Source organism: Ictidomys tridecemlineatus, chromosome 8 (assembly GCF_052094955.1).
Source record: "Ictidomys tridecemlineatus isolate mIctTri1 chromosome 8, mIctTri1.hap1, whole genome shotgun sequence".
NCBI lineage: Eukaryota > Metazoa > Chordata > Mammalia > Rodentia > Sciuridae > Ictidomys > Ictidomys tridecemlineatus.
In genome coordinates, this window is record NC_135484.1 from 11,780,651 (window position 1) to 11,803,974 (window position 23,324).

Below are 23,324 nucleotides of genomic sequence, written 5' to 3' on the forward strand. Positions count from 1 at the left end.
AGCAAACAAGCAAATTAAAGTTAATCCACAAAATGAACCACAGTTCTGATGCTATTCAAAGCACTACATAGCTACACAACAATGGAAGGTGGTGGGTGAGGAGTAGTGGTGACTGAACCCAGGGGTGCTTTACCACTGAGCTATATTACATTACTTCCCCAGCTCTTTTTACTGTTTATTTTGAGATGGGATATTGCTAAGTTTATTAGGATCTTGCTAAGTTGCTGAGGCTAACCTCAAATTTGTGATCCTTCTGCTGCTGAGACAACAGGCATGTGCCACTGTGCCTGGTACTAGACACTAATTTTAAAGACCACTGGTAGGTTATAATAAATCAGATTAATCAATGACTCAAAAGTAATTTAAAGCTAATGCTTTACAACGTAGTTATCAGTAGTACCACTACATTGAAAATTACACTCGGTTCTTGTTTGTTCTCCTTCTCTATGCTTAGTGCACATGTAGTCTTCATTTCTGGTTACTGGAGCATTTAAAGCAGCCATATATCTAATGAAAACTAAGTTGGCCCTGATTAGAAAATATCAGGCCTCAAAGTTCTAAGTCCTAACAAGTTTCATAAACCAATGTGAGATATGCAGAGAAAGAAAATATACTTGTTCTGTATGATTCCCATGAATATTCAAGGGACAAGCATAAAGAAATGAAAAAATATGTGTACATACAGACACATTTCCATTATGAGTTACATTAGATTATTAGAAACTATTTAGAAATGTTAAACTAAAAATATAAAGGGCCAAGACAGAATCAAAGATACTCAATGAGCAATAGGAAAGTATTTACCTGCTCAACCATACCCAGCCAGAATAAATGCTCTGTGCTCCATGCCTGAGTGGGTATTTGACACCAACCAACAAAAGGTAGGGCTCCATAATCACTTTATCCACCAGACAAGCAATTTGAAGCTACAAAAAAGGAACGAGGAGTGGTCTAAACTATTTAGAACAAAAGGAAAACAACAACAACAACAATAAAAAAAAACTACCTGAAAGGACTTAATAACAAATCACAAGTGTTATCTCATTCAATCTTCTAGAACTAGAAATCATAATTGTACAAGACTTGGTTATACTAATAAAATCACTTCTGATATATGGAGGTTTAGATAAGAACCCGGGCCAAACTTGTCCACAACCTTTGGATCACTAGAGTACTGCTGAGATAACAGGCATGTGCCACTGTGGCTGAGCCTAAAAAGCTAGTCTTCACTCCCATAGTTTGACAGTTTTGCCACAGAAGATCCTCCATCAGAGTTGTCTCTTAATTCATGAACATTCCCATATACCTTTCTCTAACCATCAGCCAAACAACTGTTTGGGGAATAAGCAAGCCCTTTGAAAACTGATTCTAAGAAATTCCTCTCACTCTACACTGATTAAACTGTTCATTATAGATTTTCCTTGCCCAGAGTATAAAAGTTTTGAATTATGAATTCTGAGCAGGTAAATTATGCACTTAATTCTTTCCATTTAGTCCTCCATCTATAGCTTTATTCCAACATATAAACTTAAAATAACCAATGTAGCAAAGAAAAATTAGAGCCTGTAGCAGTTCTTTAAGGGACTGCTCCACTTCAAATTTGACTTAATATCTGAAGATAACATTTTTACAATATCCCCTACCCTGAAGAATCCAGCTGTTTTTCTTTTTATAAAGCTCTGATAAAATAATTAAAAGTACAGACAGTGATCACTATTGTAGGATTTTGTAACTTCCAGTAGGTCCAAGATCTTTACTATGATTCCTGTGAATATTCAAAAACAATCATAAAGAAATGAAAAATCTACGAAGTTTTCTGAAAATTTTACTTTGGGATAAACTGCCTCTAAATATGCTTTTCAATATCTCTGTATGATAAGAGGAGGCAATGAAAACACTTTTAAATGATTTCTCTAAATGTGGTTTCCATACAATAGATTGAGTCAGAGGTAATTTAAGGAAGTGGTTATTTTATTTCAATGATTAACAACTTCAGCATTAACATAATTATGGGAAAAGTCTCTTTTTAAAAAAATAATCAGGAAAAAAGCATACTTGAAAATCTTTATTTTCTATTTCATTCATAAAAAAACCATCAGTGGCATACACCTACAATCCCAGTGATTCAGGAGGCTGAGGCAGGAGGATTGAGTTCAAAGCAAACCTCAGGAATTTCAACCTCAGGAATTTGGTGAAGCCCTAAGCAACTTAGTGAGGAAAAAAAAAAAAAAAAAAGACTGGGGATGTGGCTTAGTGGGTAAGCACCCTGGGTTCAATCCCCAGTACCCAAAAAAACAATAAAACTATGTAACCCACTAAATTGTTACTTTCTACACATATTTAAACAATTAACCAAAGGAAGTTTTCTCATCACTCTTTCTGCAATGAGATCTCAGCAGTCTCTCCATGATAGTCCACCACTTGGGAGAGTGGGATGCCTGCCCACAGCTGTAACTGCCTTCAAGCAGGAAGATCCCAAGTTCAAGGTCAAAAAGCTTGTAGAAACCTGTAACTCCACCCCCCCCCCAGCTCAACATACTTTGGGTTCTAATATTCATGATCTGCACCTTAATTATTTGCAATTAATACAGGACACTAATATGACTTGTAGGGCTGGGGATGTGGCTCAAGCAGTAGCGTGCTCGCCTGGCATGCGTGCGGCCCGGGTTCGATCCTCAGCACCACATACAAACAAAGATGTTGTGTCCACCGAAAACTAAAAAATAAATATTAAAAAAAATAAAAAAAAATATGACTTGTACATTCTCAATGTCTTTACTGGCCATAATAGACACCTATATGGTACTAAGTGCCAAGCACTGTGCGTAGGTACAGTGCTCTTCAAATACCCAGGAGAAATCTCAATTCAAATTACTGTAAAAGTTATAGGTGTTATTAAAGACACCTATTTAGGAAGAACACATATATCTTGGATTTCAGTCAGACACAAAGCTGTTTTTACTTCACTGGATTTTGCTAGTAAATTCTATGAAAAAATAAATAAATGTATTAAGGTTATACACATATAAAACATTGAAAAATCTGGTAAACAAAAAACTCTTCTGTGATACACCAATGGAATATCAAAGTGATCCCTATGTAACTCTAAAGAGAATCTTTTAAGGATCAGAAAAAACTGAAAATACTGACATTGTTTTTGTTGTTTGTGGTCCAGGGGATTGAACGCAGGGCACTCAGCTACTTGCACTGTCCCCAGCCTTTTATTTAAATACGGTGCTAAACTGCTGAGCCTGGCCTCAAACTTGAGTTCCTTCTGCCTCAGCCTTGCTGAGATTACAGGTATATGTCACTGTGCCAGGATTGTCAGTTTTTTTTTTTCAAAATCATGACATACAGAAGTAAAATGGAGAGACCCAGCACCACACATTTTAGAGCAGCTGGACTGAATGAAGTCTTAGAAACATCCAGCTTTATGCACCAGCATTTTTTTCTTTTTTTGGTGGTGGGGCTGGGGACTGAATTTGCATGTTAGGCAAGTACTCTGGCCCTGAGCTACACCCCTGGCTCATTATGTATGTACTTTTTAATGGAAGAATAACTCGCATTAACCAGATTTACTTTATATAATGTGAATATACTGAATTTCCTTTGAAAAAAAAATTATTCACAAAGAAACATCAAAGTACAGACATCACAAATTCATCTAAGAAGTAGGCAGTGCTGCCTATTATGTCTCAAGGTTTATAATTTTTATTTTTTTAATTTAAATTTGGTTGTTGTAACACCAAAACTAATTTAAAACTGAAGCTCTATAAAAGATTTAGCTTTGTCATTCTAAAATGTACCTCCTCCTTCCACTCTGTTTGAAGATGTTCAGGTCAATTTATTCAGATCCTAAGGCGGTTATACCATTTATTCATAGGTTATTATGGGCAGCTTTTTCCTCTCAAAATATAAGTAGAAGTCCTTACTCCAAGTACCTCAGAAGGCATGTTTTATTTAGAAACAGGGTTGTTGTAGATACAATTAGTTAACTAGGATGGGCTTTTAACTCAATATAACCGATAGCCTCTTAAGAAGAGGAAAACTTGGACACAGACATGCACGGAGGAAAGATGAAGAAGGCAAGCGAAGAAAGACGGCCAAATGACGATGAAGGCAGATGCTGGAGTGGTTTATCTATGACACCAAGGTTGGTTGACAGCAGCCGGAAGTTTGGAAGAGGCAAGGAAGGATTCTTCTCTACAGCCTTCAGAGAGAGCAGGGCTCAGCTGACACCTTGATTTCGGATTCTTAAGTCTCTAGAACTGTGAGAGAATAAATTCCTGTTGTGTTAAGCTACCCAATTTTTTGTGCTGTTTCAGCATTCCCAAGATAGTAATCGAACAGATCATACATTAACATCTACCTTCCTGAAAGAGCATCTCAAGTAAAGCATAGCTCTGAAGTCAGAAAAACCTGATCAGAGCTCCTGTGTGAATCAAGAGCTGTGGATCACGGACACCTCTGAGTTTGCTTCTTCATCTGTAAAGAAGAGACAGCAAAGCCTACCAAAGAGGTTTTCTGAAAAGCAAGAAATTATGCAGAATGCCTGCTACAAAGAGTTTAAAATGTTGATCTCTCCACAAACCCTTCTCTGTCGTAATGAGAATGCATTTTAATTTACAATCATGGACTACTGGGCTAGCAATTCAGAAAGTAATATACTCAAAAAAAGGTCTACAATTAAAATATTATTAAATAAGCTTTCTTAAAAATACTGTCCTAGATAGGGCTCTTGATGTTTTTGCCACTGAAAAACAATGAGTCCTTACCTCAGTCTAACCACAGTGATGTATTAAATTCTACCCTCTACTATCTAATGGGCTGAGAGCAATTAACCACAGCAGGGAAGGTCTATTCTTAAATAGCAGCTATCCTTTATACTTCCAAAATTAGTTTAATACAAGAATTCTGATTGTAAACAAATACTTGAAGTATTTTTTCATCATGAATACACTTATTATCCAACATTTTATTTTATATAACAAGCAAATAATAAACTTTGACAAGATTAGCAGAAATATCAAGTTTATCCATAAATTTAATAAGCATGTCCCCCTGAGGTGTACACTGCGTAGTGACATGGCCACAATGTTCAGAATCATTGGCTCAAGGCATCAAAGGCCAGCACCATGACATGCTTTGGATTATAACTTATATGAATCTAAGTTTAATGACTTAAAGAAAACCTAAAACCAAATTATATTTTCTAATAAGGTAAAACAACTGCAAACTAATGGCAGAAAACACCAACATTAAATGCTATAAAGGTAACTTCACACATTTAATTGAAGTCAATGGAGTACTCCTAACCTAGTTTTATGCACAAGAAAGCACTAAGTTTTAGTTATACAGACAACATATGTTAAATTTTATAAAACAGACACCTAAAGCACATTCTGAAATATACATTTGCAAGCAACCACTAATGCTTCACAAAGCATTTCAAAGGGCAAAAGAAGGGTTTTGAAATTTTATTTAATTGTGGGAAAGTGTTTTCAAAAGAAACCTTACGAACTTGAGTCGACATAAACATACCTCCAAAATAGTTACTGAGAAAGTTCAAAATATAATGGCATGGCATAACATTAAAAAAATCATGAAAATAGAATCTAGCATGAGTATTTCCTGATAGGAAAGATAACATGATGCACACCTGTAACAATGAAAACAGAACTTCAGTGTTTCAATGCAGCCATAAATTTGTAAGGATAAGCCTGGGTGGGCTGTTTATATTTTTCTGTGGAACTACTATGTGGCAAGCCTCAGCCACATGTCAGGTACTTTGTGAGGTGGTACACTCTAGTTTCTAAATCTGGTACAACAGGGTTTCAAGCTGTACTTGAATATTTACAAGTTATAAGAGTTTGGGAAGTTACTTAAATCTGAGACTTAGATTTCTCTTAAGTAAAATGATCATAAAATAATAACTACCTCACAGTATGGTCATGAGTATTATTATATAAATAAAACAATTATGCCAGTTCCTGTCATATAGTGTATGTTGACTAAATATTAGCTACTATTATCTTTACTAATAAAAATTGTGACTCTACAGACTAGCTATTAAAAAATAACGATTAGTGTTTGGAAACTTGTCCAAAGACATATAGCTAGCAATTGCTCAAGCTAGTTTTAAAAAAACCAAGGGCAAAAAAAGGCTTCTTATCTTAACTCTTCCAATAGTTATTTTTTTCTTTCTGTTTCCCTTAATTTTCTTCAACTGGTCATTTACAGAAGAAAAAATTTATTTCATAAGCTCAAGGTATTTAAATGCTGGAAATAACCTTAAAAATCACCCAGTAAAGGACCAGCAAACTATTTTCAATGCAATTAACAAATTAATTGATCTCTACCTATAATGATTAATCAAAAAGGGCACTGAGTGCTATAGTTAGGATTTGGGAACCTAATTCTGAGAAAGACAGCAAAACAAAAGTGATAGGTGGGGGAATGAAGAGACAAAGAACATAGAAAGTGTTACAAGTGTTACAATCAGCATTCTGTATCCATAGGTCCCACAAGTACAGATTCAAACAACTTCAGGTATAATAACTAAATACCCAGCATTTATGTTGTGTTAGGTATTAGAAGTAATCTAGAAAGACTTAAAGACTATGGGAGGATATGCAAAGATGGTATGCAAATAAAATGCCATTTTATATAAGAGATTGGGAATCTGCAGATTTTGGTATCTGAAGGCACTGTCCTGGGATCAATTCCCTGTGAACACAAGAGACAACTGTATACTCAATTTTAACTATCTATTAAGCTTCATGCAAAAGTACTCTCAATTTACTATCTGAAGCATCTAACATCTTTAATACAATAAAAAGTTAGTCCACTAGCACCTTTCTCTTTGTTTATATACTACACATGCACACATGCATGTACAGTCTTTTGTTCTGTATCTTGAATAATTTTTACAACAAGGCAGAGTAATCTTAAGTGTCTACAAGGGATGAAGAGCTTGATGAAAAGGGAGGAAATTAAGTGGAGGGAAGAAAAATGAGCAAATCTTCCACACGAACTAACAACCTGATTTGCATTAGTTTTTGATATGCAACTTACACTGAAGTAGTCTAATTAATAATACTACTTCTTGGTCCCTGATAAATCTTAACTCTCACAATTTTGCCCCCAAACTTGCTTTTACTTCTAATCAAAACTTTCTCTGAGGTATTCTATGAAACAGGTCCACTTGAGTCAAAAAAGCACTTCGTACAAACCTATCTCATAAGTTTCCTTCCTCTTCTTGATATAGTAGTTCATTAATGTTTAAATTTTAACCATCTATAAGTGACCTGTCAACATCAATTGCCACAATTAACTGTTAACACAAAAATAATTCTATATAACCAAAATATTTTAATTTTTAAAAATTTTATAATAAATATTTACTTATTTTAATATATCTAAAATGGCAGTATGTGGTGAGCTTAAAAAAAATACACCCTAAAAATGTGCACATGTATATAATTTATATTTGTAATGTTACCACAGAAGAGTCTGTGATAACTGGCTTCTGCCCAATATTCAAAAAATTCCACAAATGAGTCTGTCATACGTTGTTGAGAATCACAGAGAAAGCCCACTTCAAACTGCTTTCAATATGAGTGTCCTTACTTAAAGTATGACCCCTACATGCACCAAAAGAAAGCTATCTTTTTCTAGCTTCAGCAGTTTCGTTGGATCAAAGTATCATTTTTGGTATTAAAAATGACAATAACCAAATCTTTTTACTTTAGAAGTGAAAAATGAAAATTTTAGTTCCTACAACTTTAGTTTAAAAGATGCTTTATATAAAACCACATCAGTAACAATTAAGGAAACATTTGTAATTCTCTGCCGCACTGCAGCATCTATGATTACTTAATATAATTCAAGGACTGGGTTGTGGCTCAGTGGTAGAGCACTTGCCTAGCACATGTGAAGCACTGGGTTCAATCCTCAGTGTCACATAAAAACTATATAAAAGTATTGTGTCCTTTTAAAAACAAAAGATAATTCAATGTTTTATTTTTCCTATCTTAGCAGTGAATGGGTACTTGTTTTCCTTTCTGTAATAGGCAGATAAAATATTTAAAAAGAGAAAAATGTTAGTCTTTTTTCTTTGAAAGTCAAAAGGCCACTTTTAATATAGCACCCAATAAATACTACTCTACTAATATGAAGGCACACAAGGTATATCCAATTAGTTTTAATTGAATATAAAATTTCCTGTCATTCAAGGCTGTACCCATCTAAAATACATGCAGTGAGGAAAAACACTAAAATATTCTCTAAATCACTTAATAGTATGGATGTGTGTATGAAAGTTTAAATGGGTAGGAAATTTACCCAAATTCATTTAATAATAGTAATACTCATACATTCTCACTATTGAATGTCTATTTCAATAATAAATTAGATTTATTTGATACCATCATTCTTTTTATACAACATCTTTGAATTAGTGATGAATTTTACAATTACTGGCATGTCTTATCAAAAGCAATTTCTGTTTCCAAATGGTGCTTCCAATGAAATACAAAGCACTTTTCCAAATTAAAAAAGGTAGCTTCTTTTTAAATGTAAAACCACTGCCCTCAAAAAGTTCTAAATGTGTGGTTCTATAAAATATAACCTTTTATATAAAAGTAAAAATGGCAAATTTAACGAAGTGACTAAATTCACTGCTTTGGTAAGAATACAATCGCTTAAATAATAAATAGATTTTATCAATGAAATATATCAGGCCACTTTCAAAGTTTTAAAGGAATAATTTCATACTACTACTATCTTTCAAAGTATTTCTCCACCCCCATATTGAAACAAAATTAGAACAGAGCTTGTACCCATAATATGATGCAGATAAAGACAACATTGCTATTTCTATTTACAGTATGAAAGATCAAATACAGTATATACATTTAAGCTAAGTAGAGAAGCCCGTGTTTAACGAAATGTTTAGAGACATTAAAATATTTTAAAACTACCTACTTGGTTTACTAATACTGACAAAGTCACATCACTCTAACATGTCACATATTAAAATGCTATGTGGGGCTAGGGGCGTTGCTCAGTGCTAGAATGCAAGGTTAGCAGGCACAAACCCTAGTCTCATCCCCGGCACAGAACAAACCACCACTACATAATTCAGGATCTAAAGTAGTTACTTCCTGCAGCACCTGAAACCACTGTTATTAAAATAGCTATGTTACTCCGAACAGTCTTCTAATAGTTAGCATTCTTGTGAAAGAACTGTGAGCAAAAGAAGCAGATCATAATTTCCTTCTAGCTATTTAAAAAGAGCATTTTCAAACATTTCCTAGGTTGGTTTCAAGATATAGTACTGGCAACTGACTAGGTAACTTTCACCTTCAGAACCTTCAAACCAGCTTAACACTTGAACTTATTTTGTTTTCAAGTTCCTACATGGAGGTGTAACAGTGATGAAAAGTCTGGGATCCATAAACACTAGGAAGCTTCACATTTTTCATAATTACTTAATTCAACTCAATATCACTTAATTTTAATCATGGTAAACACAACTAAAGTAGTTGAAAACAAATTCCACTCAATATTATTTCCTTAAGGACCAGGCCAATGTCTTCTAACATTAAAACTTTGCACCAATGTCGTAGTTCTTCCTCACTACCCTAAGGAAATTATCTCGAACTAACTCCAAATTATTCACTTAATTACCATGGAAATAAACAAAGTAAACAGTATTTAAACATTTCTACTCTCACCTACTTTTTCAGAAAGTAAAATAGATAATGTACTATCTCTAGTCAAGACACCTTGTAAAAAAGAGATTTTATTTTTGGCCAGAAATCTTAAAGTTATCTTATGCATCTCTAGATTAATCAGAGGTAAGGAAAACCAATCCAATTTTAATGGCTGGTGTGCTCTATCATTTTTGAAGGCTTGACAAACATATTTTAAGTACTTTTGATAAGGAAATAGTTGTTCAAAATGCACAGCAAAGAAAATGACTATTCATAGAACCAAATGAAAGCCTTCCATTAAAAACTAACTAAAAAACATCAAAGGGTTTTTAAATATGTATATACTATATATGAAAAACCCAAAAGAATATAAATAGCAAATAAATGAAACATAAAAGCAAAACCAAACAGGAAACTAACCCCAAATTTTTCTCCTGTTCAGTTTACCTGGGAGGCTAATCCCAAAAGTGTTACCCAGAGCCTACCAAACATATGATGGACACTTTGTTTTGGTATACAAATTAGTATCTTAAAAGTCCACCAACACCACTATATCTATCTATATATACATACATTTTGTTCAATTAAGTAATTCATGTCAGGCACATGAATTAAGAAAGTCTTTAGTGCTACTACTAAACTATGCAGAATACCAAATACAGTGTGAAACAAAGCAATGCAAGCATTTATGTGAAATATGGCTCCAAGCTAAATCTGGCTTCACTTAGCTATGTTAAAAAAGAACTGCCACCCTGCCACTGTATTTCTTTATAATACTTCTTATTTTATCTTCATAAAGACTAAAAACAATAAGCTGTAACTATGAGCAAATTTGCCAAACTTTTCCAATTTTCTATCAGATTTTAAAAAACGTTTCATTACCTAAACTCTTCTTCACTTTCTCTGTATGTACATGAAGACCAACATACAGAGAAAAAGAAAAAAACTATGACTTACACAGTAAACATACATGGATGTTGCATACATACTATATGAGACTGCATGATTTTAATAACAAAGTAAATGCTTTTTCTACCACACAGTTCTTTGATGTTGTTATAAGAATAATAGAAAATTTTCACAACTAAGCACATGCTTCTAATGATTCAGAGTCTTAAGAATTTGTAGGTTAAAAAAATACAATTCCTAGAACACTGTTATCAAACAAATAAGTTTTATTGGCATCTAAAAACAAAATTCACCCAACATTGAAACGTACTTTAATATTTATGTTGTTGTTTACTTTTTTTTTTTTTCTTTTACTCACTGCAGTATGAGGAACAAATCACACACACTTACTTTGGAGTAACAGAGACCATAGTGTAGATTTTACAAAATCACTTTTTAAAATCTCTGTAGTATGCTCCTCAAATATCTAGAGCCAGTCTTTGCATAAAATATCACAGCTTTGTCTACTACCTTAAAATGCTGCAGCAGCCTAGAGATATGGATAAGATATACCACCACTTGCTATTTTGAAATATATCTATTACCATATCCAACCTACTGATAGTATCTAAAAAATTCTTTCTTCCATAGGAAGTCTCTGACAAGCTGTTATTCGTTTCCTTGACGTTAAAAGAATCTGGGGCAACATTTATATTTTATCAGAAAAATAAAAAAAAAGTTTACCTATCATGTTCATATTAAGAACAATGTCTATACAAGTCAGTTGTACAATTATTTTAAGAGAAAGGTGAACATGAACATCAGATTAACTTAATTCTGGCAGACAAAAGTGAACAACTATGGTCCAGTCAGCCATTAATCTATTACAGAGAGATGACAACTTTACAAAAGGTATCTTTTACCTACTGAGTGATGATTATGTCCCCTCAGTTTCTGTGCTTTCTACCACCACTGGTTCACTTTCTATATCAGCAACTGTGTCACTCTTCTCCTTGTTTATGTCACTTGAAGACGTCAGTTTTTCATAAAGTTCAGGATCATTCTGTACTGGTAAAGGCGGTGGTTGAGCATGTCTCTCTGTATTTTCACCATTAACCTGAGGCACATTATCACCTTTTCGTTGAGAAGTGGCCCCTTCAAAATAATCAAAAACCCGAGCGTGAGGAGGGGGGACCCAAGTGTTTTGAATTCTATCTCGTCCAAGACGATTTCCATTCATTTCTCTGCAGAAATCAAAATCTCTGTCATCCCTATCCCTCTGCCTTTCCCAGGGTCTTCTGCGGTCATCAAAATCTCTGTGAACTTCTTGTCCAAATCCTCTGTTCCAAGGACCACTTCTAGGATCAAATCGGTAGCTTCCAGCCCGAAATCTACCTCTTTCATCATGTAATCCTTTTGGACCACCATAGACAGGGAGAACCCGGTGCTCTCTCTCATCAAAATCTCCTCTATGCCCCCAGGGCTTCTCTGGAGTAAAGCCAAAGTGGTCTCTTCGACCAAGATGATCTATACCTGGCCTCACAAGATTCTCTCTGATATCTACAGGAGGTCTTCCAAAATGATCCCTACCGTCTAATGGAGGCCTTCCAGGACCTTCTCTTGGATCTATAGGCCGCCCAACCACATCCCTAACATCCACTGGGGGAGGTCTACTAATGCTCTCCCTGGTTTCTATGGGAGGAAACCGGTAATCTCTATCTCCTTCCTGTTGAATGTTATCACTCCCAAGCGGTATCCTTTTTTCTGGGTTAATAACATTTTCTACACTTTGTCTTCCAGGAGCTAGAAAAGGTCTTTCTGGCTGACTAAAAATGTCTCCTGGAGGAAAAGGTCCACGGGGTGGTGGATGAAGAGCTGAATCAAGTACCGATGGGGGAGGGATTCCACGTTGGGGTGGAATTCCAGGTTGTATTAAAGGGAATCTTGGTCCAGGGGCCTGTGGTATTAGTCCTGGACGAATGTCTAATATTGGCATTGCAGGCATCCTTTGACTTGGGATATTTAAAGGGGGTAAATTTTGAGGTCCAGCAGGTGGCTGTGTTCCCAAAAGTCCAGAAGTATTTGTAACATTTGGTGGCTGTACTCCTACAAGTCCAGAATTATTCGGCATATTTGGGGGTAGCACTCCCAAAAGTCCAGAACTATTTGACACATTCGGTGGCTGTATTCCCAAAATTCCAGAGTTATTTAGAATATTTGGTGGTTGAGCTCCAATAATCCCAGAACTACTGGAAACATTAGATGGCCGGACTCCAAGAATTTCAGAATTACTTGATACATTTGGTCTTTGGACTCCCAAAATTCCAGAATTGCTTGTCACATTAGGCGGCTGTGCTCCTAAAATTGCAGCATTACTTGAAATATCATTCGGAATCACTAAAAGCGGAAAGAGGAGAAATAATTCAAAATAATAGTTATTCTGGCATGAAAAGGAAACTTCACTTATACATTATTAATTCTATAATTTCCAGTAATTAGCTGGAGTTAATCAGTTACTTGTATCCGCAAAAATCAAGCTATACTAAACACTAAATAAAAATTGAGTTTAAATTATTAAAATTGGGGCTGGGGTTTTGGCTTAGAGGTAGAGAGCTCGCCTAGCACGTGCAAGGCCCTGAGTTCAATCCTTAGCACCACATAAAAATAAATAAAGGTATTGTGTCCAACTATAACTAAAAAATACATATTAAATTTTTTTTAAATTATTAAAATTATACAAAGTGAAATTTAAATATTAAAACTTAAGTGGGACTGTTCTATAAAACTTTACACTGATTCACTTACCTTTAATGGAAAGCCTTTTTAAAACATAATTTTTAATATACCAATAGCACAGCCATAACAAAAGAACTTAAATGCTTTCCAACACCATATTTATCATCCAGATCTAACTGGATAATATCCAGGATTGGTAGAAGTTATTCATACCTAATACTTGCTCATTTCATTTTCTTATAAACATACAGGTTCTGTGCAGCTTTATTTTCATAATAATCCACTGAGGCAGGCCAAAAAGGTGCAAGGGAACCGAAATCTACATTATTCTGAGTAAAATGTCATTTAAAAAATCAAAGTCGCTAGGATATAGTGATCTCTCTCTCTCTGAAAATTACAATATTTCAACATCTGTGCAAATGCATGCCACCCCAGAATTAAATATCAATACATAAAGAAATACATAAAGATTTAATAGCATTTCTAGAGATTTATTTTATTTATTTTTTACCTGATCTGCTGTTTTCACCAGAAGAAATCTGGTGTTCTAAAAGATGAGGTACTTTTTCTTCAGGCTCTGCTTGTTTAGGTGGAGGATTAAAAACATTTCCAGCTGGTAGAGCAGAAGTAGCAAGACTGCTGGCAACTGGACCACCTGGTAAAACAAGACTACCAAATCCAACATCCTTCACAGCTTCAGGGGTCATGGACAGTGGTGGTTGCACTAAGGCTGTTTAAAGAGAGAATAATGTTATCTCAGATTTATTAGCTAATGAATTCATGAGCTACATTTTCTGGCTGCTTGAATGATTCACTTTATGGCATCTTTATTACTAAGGACATTATATAATAAATAATGCTCAAAAGGACCAATGAAATATCATGAAGAGACTAAGGCATATTTACAAAACTTTACTTTTAAAAATAGGGAACACCAACAGGTATAAGAAGTATTTTTTTTTAACAGAAGTGTTTAGTAAAGCAAGAACCAGGACTAAAGAAAATTCCAGGAATACAAAAAATTACTTTTCCAAAGACACTAGCCAGAAAAGCAAAATATACAGAAATGATTAACACAGACAAATGATTAGCATCAGAATGAAAACCTGCCCATTCTCCTTGAACCTACAAGGTACATTCTTACATTCACTACCTTTTTTCAAATGAAATTAGAAATACAGATGAGATGGACTACAAATACAAAGCTATTGAAACCATGTTTTAAAGAAGTGATAGAAAAATTCTCAAGACCAAATGTCATCTGTATGTTAAAAAGCAGAACTAGAGGAATGTTAACTACACAACTATGATTTTGAAATCATATTTGGAGACTTTAGGAAATATTTTTCCTCACATTTGACTCTAGAGTTACCAGGACAAACTGTTAGCACATAAGAGAGCAGTAAAATACAGATTAAAACCCCTATGATCAGGCAACAGGAATTATTAAAAATGAGACAGTGTGCAAGCAATCTGGAGCACACCAGAACATCTTTCTATTAATCAATTCCAGATTTTCCAAACTAATAAACTAGGAATAATTAGGAGGCAGGATCTAGCATAATTTGTGTAAATTCAGAAATAACTTCTGCACACTTAAACTAATTTTCTGAAATAAATAATTATTCCTAATTAACCAAGAATATTAAAAAGGAAAAATTCTAATGTGGCCTAAACACTGAAAGAAGAATTCATTTAAGAATCCTAAGAAAATACTGGATTAGACAAAAGGAAATAAAGTGAAGAGAGGGTAATGGGAAGACAGTAGAATGAACCGGACAGAACATTCCTATGTTTATATATAAATACAAGACAGGTGAAACTCAACATCATGTACAACCACAAAAATGGGAAGTTATACTCCATGTAGGTATAGTATGACAAAATACACTCTATTGTCATGTATACACAAGAACAAACAAAAAAGAATATTAAGAAAATGCATTAGATATCCAAAGTTAAGACCTCTATTTAGCATATATATTCTCTTGTAATATGGGCCTTTTCAGGTCTAATTTTTGAGATAAGCTTGACCCAAATTACTAAAGGTTTGTTTAGAAGATTAAAGAACAGCTACAGGGAAAACACATGAAAGCAATAAAAATGAATAAAAGGGCATATTTAACATTTCTGAAATGTCCAAAAATAGGAAAAAGACTAAGAAATTAAAGGTAATAAATGTCTGTAATAATTTACATTTCAGTTCTTGTTTTCCTTTTGAAATGTTTATTCTAGTAAAGAAAACCAGGTAGGCTGGGGTGCCTATTCTATGAAAATGTCAAAAAAATGAAAAATTCACACATGAAGCTGGTGCCACCACTACAAAGAGCAAATTATGTTTTCAGGTGACTGTAGGTTAAGGGCAACTTGATCATACATTTTCAATAAATACATATTCTGAGGATAAAGATATCAGTGGAGAAATGTTAAGTTTCATCCAGAATGCTTCTTAGCACTAACCCTGGCCTTTTCACAAAAAACTATTGTGTATTGGGTGTGCAGGTTTTAATTATAAGAATGAAAATAAGTAATCAAGTTAATGTTTTCAGTAGAATATAAATTTAAAAATCAAAGTAGCTAAGTAAAAAAAAGTTCTATAAAGTCAAATTTGTTTTACAGTGTATGTTCATATTTTTTTTTCCTTTTCAAAACATATACTGTCTAGTTTTATACACTGAAAATTCCTATGCCCAAAGAAATCGCAAAAGCAGAATGAAAATCTTATACCCCAATTGTGACCTCTAAATACTATATCCCATTTGGAGAAACGATGGATTCTTGAACTAGAGCAGGAAAAACACAAAATCAGTCAGGGACACAATGGGCCAAAAAAAGGCCTTGAAAAACTAATGCAATCATCTTAACAAAGAAGCAACACATAGGTTCTCCAAATTGTTCAAAGATGAAGCAATCTGAACATCATGAAGAACAATACATGCAAGTGATTGGAAGAAAGTCTTTTAATCCATAAACACTGAGAAAGCAATCAAAAAAAAAAAAAAAAAAGGAAGAAGGGAGGACAAGGGAGAGGAAGAGGAGAGATATAAGAAATCCTCCCTGCCTCAGTTATTGGTTATCACAGGAAGACTCCCTAGAACTAACACATCATACTGAAAGATGGAAATTAAAGATAAGATTTCACATCTACCCTGACGTTCCTGCCCAGACTAAACGAGTACCATTAGTTGATGAGAAATAATTTTTTTTAATTAAAAAAAACTCTAGTTAAGGAATGTAGAAGGAATTCTAGATTTTAAAAGATACAACTTTGCAATTAATGGCAAATAATTCAAGCAACAGTGGCTAATGGATGAAACCATCATATAAAAACTTGAAGGAAAATGTTTCAAATGACCAAGTTCCACTACTTGAATGTTCTGATCCATCATAACATCATTAAAAGTAGAAAATACACCAAAGGCTAAACCCTAATGTAAACTATGAACTTTTTCTGTAATCATGTCTCAATGTGGGTTCATCAGCTGTAACTATACACCATTCTGGAGAGGCTAGGCATGTCAAGAGTGCGAGTATATAGGAAATTTCTGTACCTTTGGCTCAATTTTACCATGAAACTAAAAATGCTCTAAAAAACAAAGTAAACCACAAGGTAAAAAGATAAGATGCTACATGACTTCTGATGTGATGCCATGCCAAGTTTAAGGCATTTGGCTTATTAAGTATGCTGTGAAAAAAGCTAAACTAGGATCTAAGTCTTTAGTGCTCACTTCCATTGCATAAGAAATGTAGAGACAAAAGGAAAAAATTTAATACCACAAAGATGCAAAAATTCTAATCCATTATTTGGGATCTTGTATATATATAAAAACTGAACTGTCTCTTCAACATGTCATGAAGAATAATGAAATGGAAGGAGAGTTTAGGTGAATCTACTCTAGATTAAGACATTAAATAAAGCAAACAAAAACCACAAACATGATGGGGGGTAAAAACTGAACTGTTTCTTCAACATGTCATGAAGAATAATGAAATGGAAGCAGAGTTTAGGTGAATCTGCTCTAGATTAAGACATTTAATAAAGCAAACAAAAACCACAAATATGACGGGGGGATCTTTGAATTTTGACTTCCTGACTACTAAACTCAATTACAGAAAAACATTCTGAGACAACTGAGCAAATATAAAAATTGTCATAATACTGTTAATTTTTAGAAATCATCTAACAAATACATTTGTTTGAAAACTTTCATTAAAAAAATAAATTCACAGGAATTAGAACCAATACACTTAATACTACTGGAAATAAAGGAAATTCTAAGTAGAAAACTCACATGTTGGTACTACTGGTGGAATTGCAGGGGGTGGTACAACAGGCGGGGGAACTGGAGGGGGCATGAAACCTACATAGGAGAAAAAAAAGACCAAAAATAAAACAGTAAAATTATTTGTTTCAAATCAGAGATTTCAACAGCTATAAATGAAATTCCACATTCTTCTCTTTTATAGAGATGGGGATCCCATTGTGTTGCCCAGGCTAACCTTGAACTCCTGTGCTAAAGTGATCCATCAAGCCTCAGCTTCCTGGGCAGTTGGCACTACAGGTGCACACGACCACATCCAGCAAAATTCCACTGTTTATTACTATGCCCTCATATTTGTACATATATTTTCTATTTTTTAAATGACATTTATGTAAAGCATGTACTTTATTAAATCCTAAATTAGGATTAAGCAGGGAGATACTGATCATAAACACATTGTATGTATTTACTCATTCAAGTCCTGAGACACACTCTGTGTTGCTATAAAACCAATGATTAATTCAAGTCAGCTAAACTATTTACTTTAAGCACAGAGTGTGCATGGGGACAGTGAAACACATTTCAAACTACTGATCACATTACATGCAATGTCATCTATGAGACACACCATTTTAGTTCTTTGATACATATGCTGTTTACCCATTAGATCAAAATATTTTCATTAATCTTAGAGACACTATATGTTTTGAGGACTAGAATAAATTTTCATTTTAATACTGCCTTTTTTATTATTTTAAAGATCAAATGATCATGCTATGAATCTGATTCTTTGCATTTTTTATTTTAAACCAAGCCACCAGTAAACTTTATTAGAAAACAGTGATAAAAATAAAGATATTATCAACAAATTCAATGATGGAAAATAATTTACCAAGTCTATGTGGCACAATTATTAAAAGTATAATTTCACAATAGCATCAGAAATTTTCATTTTCAAATGAATACAGAAAATAATGGAAAAGAGTAATTTCTTTCTTTTTTTGTGATACTGGAGGATTGAAATAAGGAGCATCCTACCACTGAGCTAAATCCATAGCCCTTCTGATTTTCTTTATATTGGGACAGGGTTTAGCCAAGGCCATCCTAGAACTTGTGATCCTCCTGCCTCGGCCTCCCAAGTTGCTAGAATCACAGGAATGTGCCACCATGCTCAGTAACAGGAAAGATTTTTCAACATTTAAAATATTAAAGATAAAATTCTTATTAAAATTTGTCCATTTTAGGAGCTAGGGTTGTGGCTCAGTGTTAACCTAGCATATTTGAAGCCCTGGGGTCGATTCTCAGCACCACATAAAAATAAATAAATAAAATAAAGGTACTTTGTTTAACCACAACTAAAAAATAAGTATTAAAAAAATCTTTCAATTTTATATTATATATTAAACAGAAATTAAATTTTTTATATTGGGGCTGGGGATGTGGCTCAAGCAGTAGCACGCTCGCCTGACATGCGTGCGGCCCGGGTTCGATCCTCAGCACCACATAGAAACAAAGATGTTGTGTCTGCCTAAAACTAAAAAAATAAATAAATGAATATTTAAAAAAAAAATTTATATTAACCTGAAAAATAAAGCATTCTATGAAGATTAATTTACTTTTTTGGGGCATGGGAGGGGGCGGGGGGCCCCACCGGGGATTGAATTCAGGGACACTCAACCAGTGAGCCACATCCCCAGCCCTATTCTGTATTTTATTTAGAGACAGGGTCTCACTGAGCTGCTTAGCATCCCACTGTTGCTGAGGCTGGCTTTGAACTCACAATCCTCCTGTCTCAGCCTCTAGAACCACAGGGATTACAAGTGTGTGCCACCACATCCAACATTAATTTACTCTCTACTCTTGTTGACCATTTTTAAGAACTATACCCAATGGTTAAGAATATAAATCAAAGAAAACAAAGCACTTCTTTAAATGTGCAAATAATTTATGAAGCTAAAAACTATTTTAAGAAACAATACCTAAATCATTTGATTCCTGTATCTCTCCCTCATTCCTTTAACTTTCCGTGGTCTAATACTAAAAACTCTATAAACTTTATAAAGCAATTACATATACTTAATTGTTAAGATGTGTGTTAAGGGCTGGGGTTGTGGCTCAGTGGTAGATCATTCGCCCAGCACATGCAAGGCCTTGGGTTTGATCCTCAGCACCACATAAAAATAAAACAAAGATATTGTATCCATTATAACTAAAATATAAAATTAAATTAAAAAAAAAGATGTATGTTAAGTAATTTATAGTTTTTAACATGAAAGTACTGATTTGGGCACTTTTGCTTATCAACAATTTATTAGGCCAACAAAAGTATTCCAAGTTCAATCAGCATTTTAAAGTATAATTTCTAATATAATGAAACAATCTACAGAATTTTATGCAAACTTGCTGATCAAAAAATAACGATTATAAATAACTTTCAGCTGGGCAAGGTGGTGTATGCCTGTAATCCCAGTTATTTGGGAGGCTAAGGCAAGGAGGATTTCAAGTTCAAAGCCAGCCTCAGCAATTTAGACAGCAACTTAGCAAGACCCTATTTCAAAACAAAAAATTAACAGTCTGGGATGTGGCTCAATGGTTAAGAACTCCTTGGTTGATCCCCAGTACCAAAAGTTTTACATTAAGTGTTGTTATCTTCAATTATTTTAAAGGAATTCCTTTTTCTCTGTCAGTGCTTCTTCCAGAAATGTGCCTTCTGAGCATAAATTAGTAATGAAAACACTCTGGCCCATCTACAAACTTAGAGGAACAAAATCCGGTATGCTAAGGTCTAAGAACCACTGGCTCCTTGACATTTAAGCCTGGAAAAAGAACAACTTTATTGATATTCTAAATACAGTTTGAATAATAAGGTGAGTAGAATGTTGGCTTTGCATGCACAGAGGCCCTGTTTCAATCTTCAACAACACAAAATAATAATGTGAAAATTTCTTACCAGGAGGTGGTTGTGAAGGGTTAAAACTTGCTCGCAGAAAAGGTGGTGGAGGTATTGGGCTGAATCCAGGAGGCGGAACTGGCATGGACACAGGAAATGCTGGTGGAACTAAACTAACTGTAGGCACCGCTGGTGCTACTGGAATCTTTAGTGGGAAGGAATTTTTAAAAAAGCCACTTATCAGTTTATTCACTTGCAATGATCACATCTTGGGATAGCTAAAGGTAATTTTACATGTATGTGTGGACTTTTAGGAAAGCAACCAAATATCATTACCAACCCCCACAATTTTGTCAATAAGTATACTTATTAAGGTAAAAGCAAGGCAATAATACACAATAGATAATTTACTTGGAGATTGTGAAATCTTTCTTATATTCAAATGATGTAAAATAACGGATGCCTGGTTGAATACTTGAATATTAGGATTAATTTTCAACTGCCTACTAATCTCCTATTAAGCCTAGATAATACCTACCAATGTTACGACACACTATTAGAAAACATGAAATAACAGCTTTAGAATGGCTCAAATTTCTCTTACATTTATCTTCTTATCCCAACATAAATATCCTTTACTCATCTTAGGTACAAAATTTCCTATAAATTTACCTGCTACATAACTTTACCTAAATTTCCCACTGTATCAACTGTCTATTCAACATCTCAAGTTCACTGTCTAAAAGATACTTCATACTTAATATGCACATACAAAACAACAAACTCCCAATTGTGCTTCCCAAAAGAACTCTTCTCACAGTCTTTTCCATTCTTATTAATGGTAAATCCATCTTTCTAATATCTTAGGGAAAAAAAAATCCTTGCCTCTGCTTTTTCTCACAAATCCATATTAAATACTTCTAGAAGTCCCATTGATCATAACTTCAAAGCATGTCTAACATTTATCCAACTCTCATTACTGCCACAACTAGCAGGCTATTTGGAGTCACCATCATATCTCACCTTTATTGCTATATTGGTTTTTAACTGGGCTCCCTGCTTTTATCAATGCTCATTATAGCCTATTTTCAAAATAGTAGTCAGCACATTCCTTTAAAACTATCACGTCAGATCAAGTCATTCCTCTGCTCAAAATCCTCCAATGGTTCATCTCATTCAGAATGACAACCAAAGACCTTACAGAGGTTTATTGTCAACTAACCTGCCTCTCACTGGCCTTACTCTAGCCACTTACAGTTTCACGGCACCTGGAACACACCAAGTATGTTCCTGGCATACAGCCTTCCAATTGGTGGTTCCCTTTACCTAGTGGGCTCCTCCTCAGATATCCACATGATTAATTCCCTTAGTATACCTTTGTTGCTCAAATGTTAAGATTCTCAACTAGGTCTACCCTGGCCATTATATTTAAAATTATAAGGACCTACCCAGACACTCCCAACCAGTTTCAGACTATCTTTACCCTTCCATAGCATCTCACTCTTATTTTACATTCTCTCTTCCCTATTAAAAATGAAAGCCCTAAAAGGGCAGGATTTTTTTTTCCCCCTCAGTAATGTGTTACTCTAACCCCAGGTTCCTAAAATAGTGCAAGTCTCAGAGCCAGAACTCATTAAACAAAGAAAATGATCATACAAGTTTGCAGAGGCAATATTTTCCATATTTACCTTTTTTAAACTTCTTGTTTGGCACAATGATACCATAGCACCAGAAAAAAAATCTTTAAAAAGACTAAAGAGATTTAAAAGAAAAATTCTTTGCCTAACATTACTGACAAGTACCTTTCCTACTTTGAACAATTTCCTCCAAGTTTTTATAAAGTAAATAGTGAATACATGAGTAAATACAGAAATGTAAAACAATATATATTTTTTAAAAAGAAGGAAAAAAAAAACCACACAGCACTAACCTGCAACATGGCAACAGGTGGAGGGAAAACCTCTGCCTGAGTTGTGACCACTGTCTCCTTTTCAACTGGAGTTGGACTCTGAGTTGTCTGGACCGTCTCTTTAATGGGTTCTGAGCTCTTCACTGTTTCCCATTCTAAACAAAATATTTGAAATTAACTTCCTTTGGATAGGTACAACTTTTCAATTTTTCCTATTTATACATCTATATCACATCTAAATCCTTCATCTACCTTGGTAAACTTTAGGAAACATCCACAACTTCGGTGCACTCTAGGTTTTTGCCCAGATATTAAGGAGTCCAAAAAAGCTTGATAAACAAGACATCTAAAGATAACACTTAGAAGAGATATAATAGAAATATATCACAAAGGATGTTGGATATACAAGGAGCCAGCCTTATCTATATTTTCATCACAAGATACAAGAAGAGACCAACAAAGGAAGTATTAACCCAATATAGAAAAATCTTCCTAAAAATAGAACTATGCAAAAATAGCACAAAGAGGCCCTATGGGCCCCCCTGTGGTTCTCCAACTCATTTAGAATAAAAAAATCAAATAAGATTAATAAGAATTTACCCCTTTGTACCCCTTAGCCTTCACCTCATATTCCTCCCTCACCCGCTCTGCTAAAGCTATCCAGTCTCCAAATTTCTGAATATAGACTTGCACTTCATGTTCCCTCTGACTGAATGCATTCTCCCCCAGAGGCTGTCTCACTTCTTTAAATAACTCTCTCCACCAGACCTACAATCACTTAAAAACTGTAATAAACACCCATATGCTTATCTTCCTTCTCTGCTTTTTTTTCTTATAACTTATTGACACAAACACTATACAATTTGTATTTTTTTTGTATGTATTATCTATTTCCATTATAACATGGATTGGCAATGTCTTCC

At 34.4% G+C, this 23,324-nt stretch overlaps 1 protein-coding gene across 12 annotated transcripts in view; it reads right to left on the reverse strand.

Moving 5' to 3' along the window:
* The window catches only part of Scaf8 (SR-related CTD associated factor 8), a 282,467-nt gene that overhangs the window by 189,513 nt on the left and 69,630 nt on the right, over positions 1 to 23,324 (reverse strand). For 6 of the 12 annotated variants that reach the window (XR_013424749.1, XR_013424741.1, XR_013424744.1 and 3 more), the window contains 5 exons: positions 22,423 to 22,556; positions 20,553 to 20,697; positions 17,633 to 17,701; positions 13,852 to 14,070; positions 11,528 to 13,001 (listed from right to left, as the gene is read on the reverse strand). Coding sequence is in view for 3 of the 12 variants with exons in the window: in XM_078018851.1 (XP_077874977.1) it covers positions 11,542 to 13,001; positions 13,852 to 14,070; positions 17,633 to 17,701; positions 20,553 to 20,697; positions 22,423 to 22,556 (2,027 nt within the window). In the remaining 9 variants the exon portion in view is untranslated. Of the gene's footprint in view, positions 1 to 804; positions 927 to 1,950; positions 4,269 to 10,873; positions 13,002 to 13,851; positions 14,071 to 17,632; positions 17,702 to 20,552; positions 20,698 to 22,422; positions 22,557 to 23,324 lie in introns of those variants that run through there. The other 6 variants (XR_013424742.1, XR_013424745.1, XR_013424746.1 and 3 more) reach the window with 3 other exon arrangements.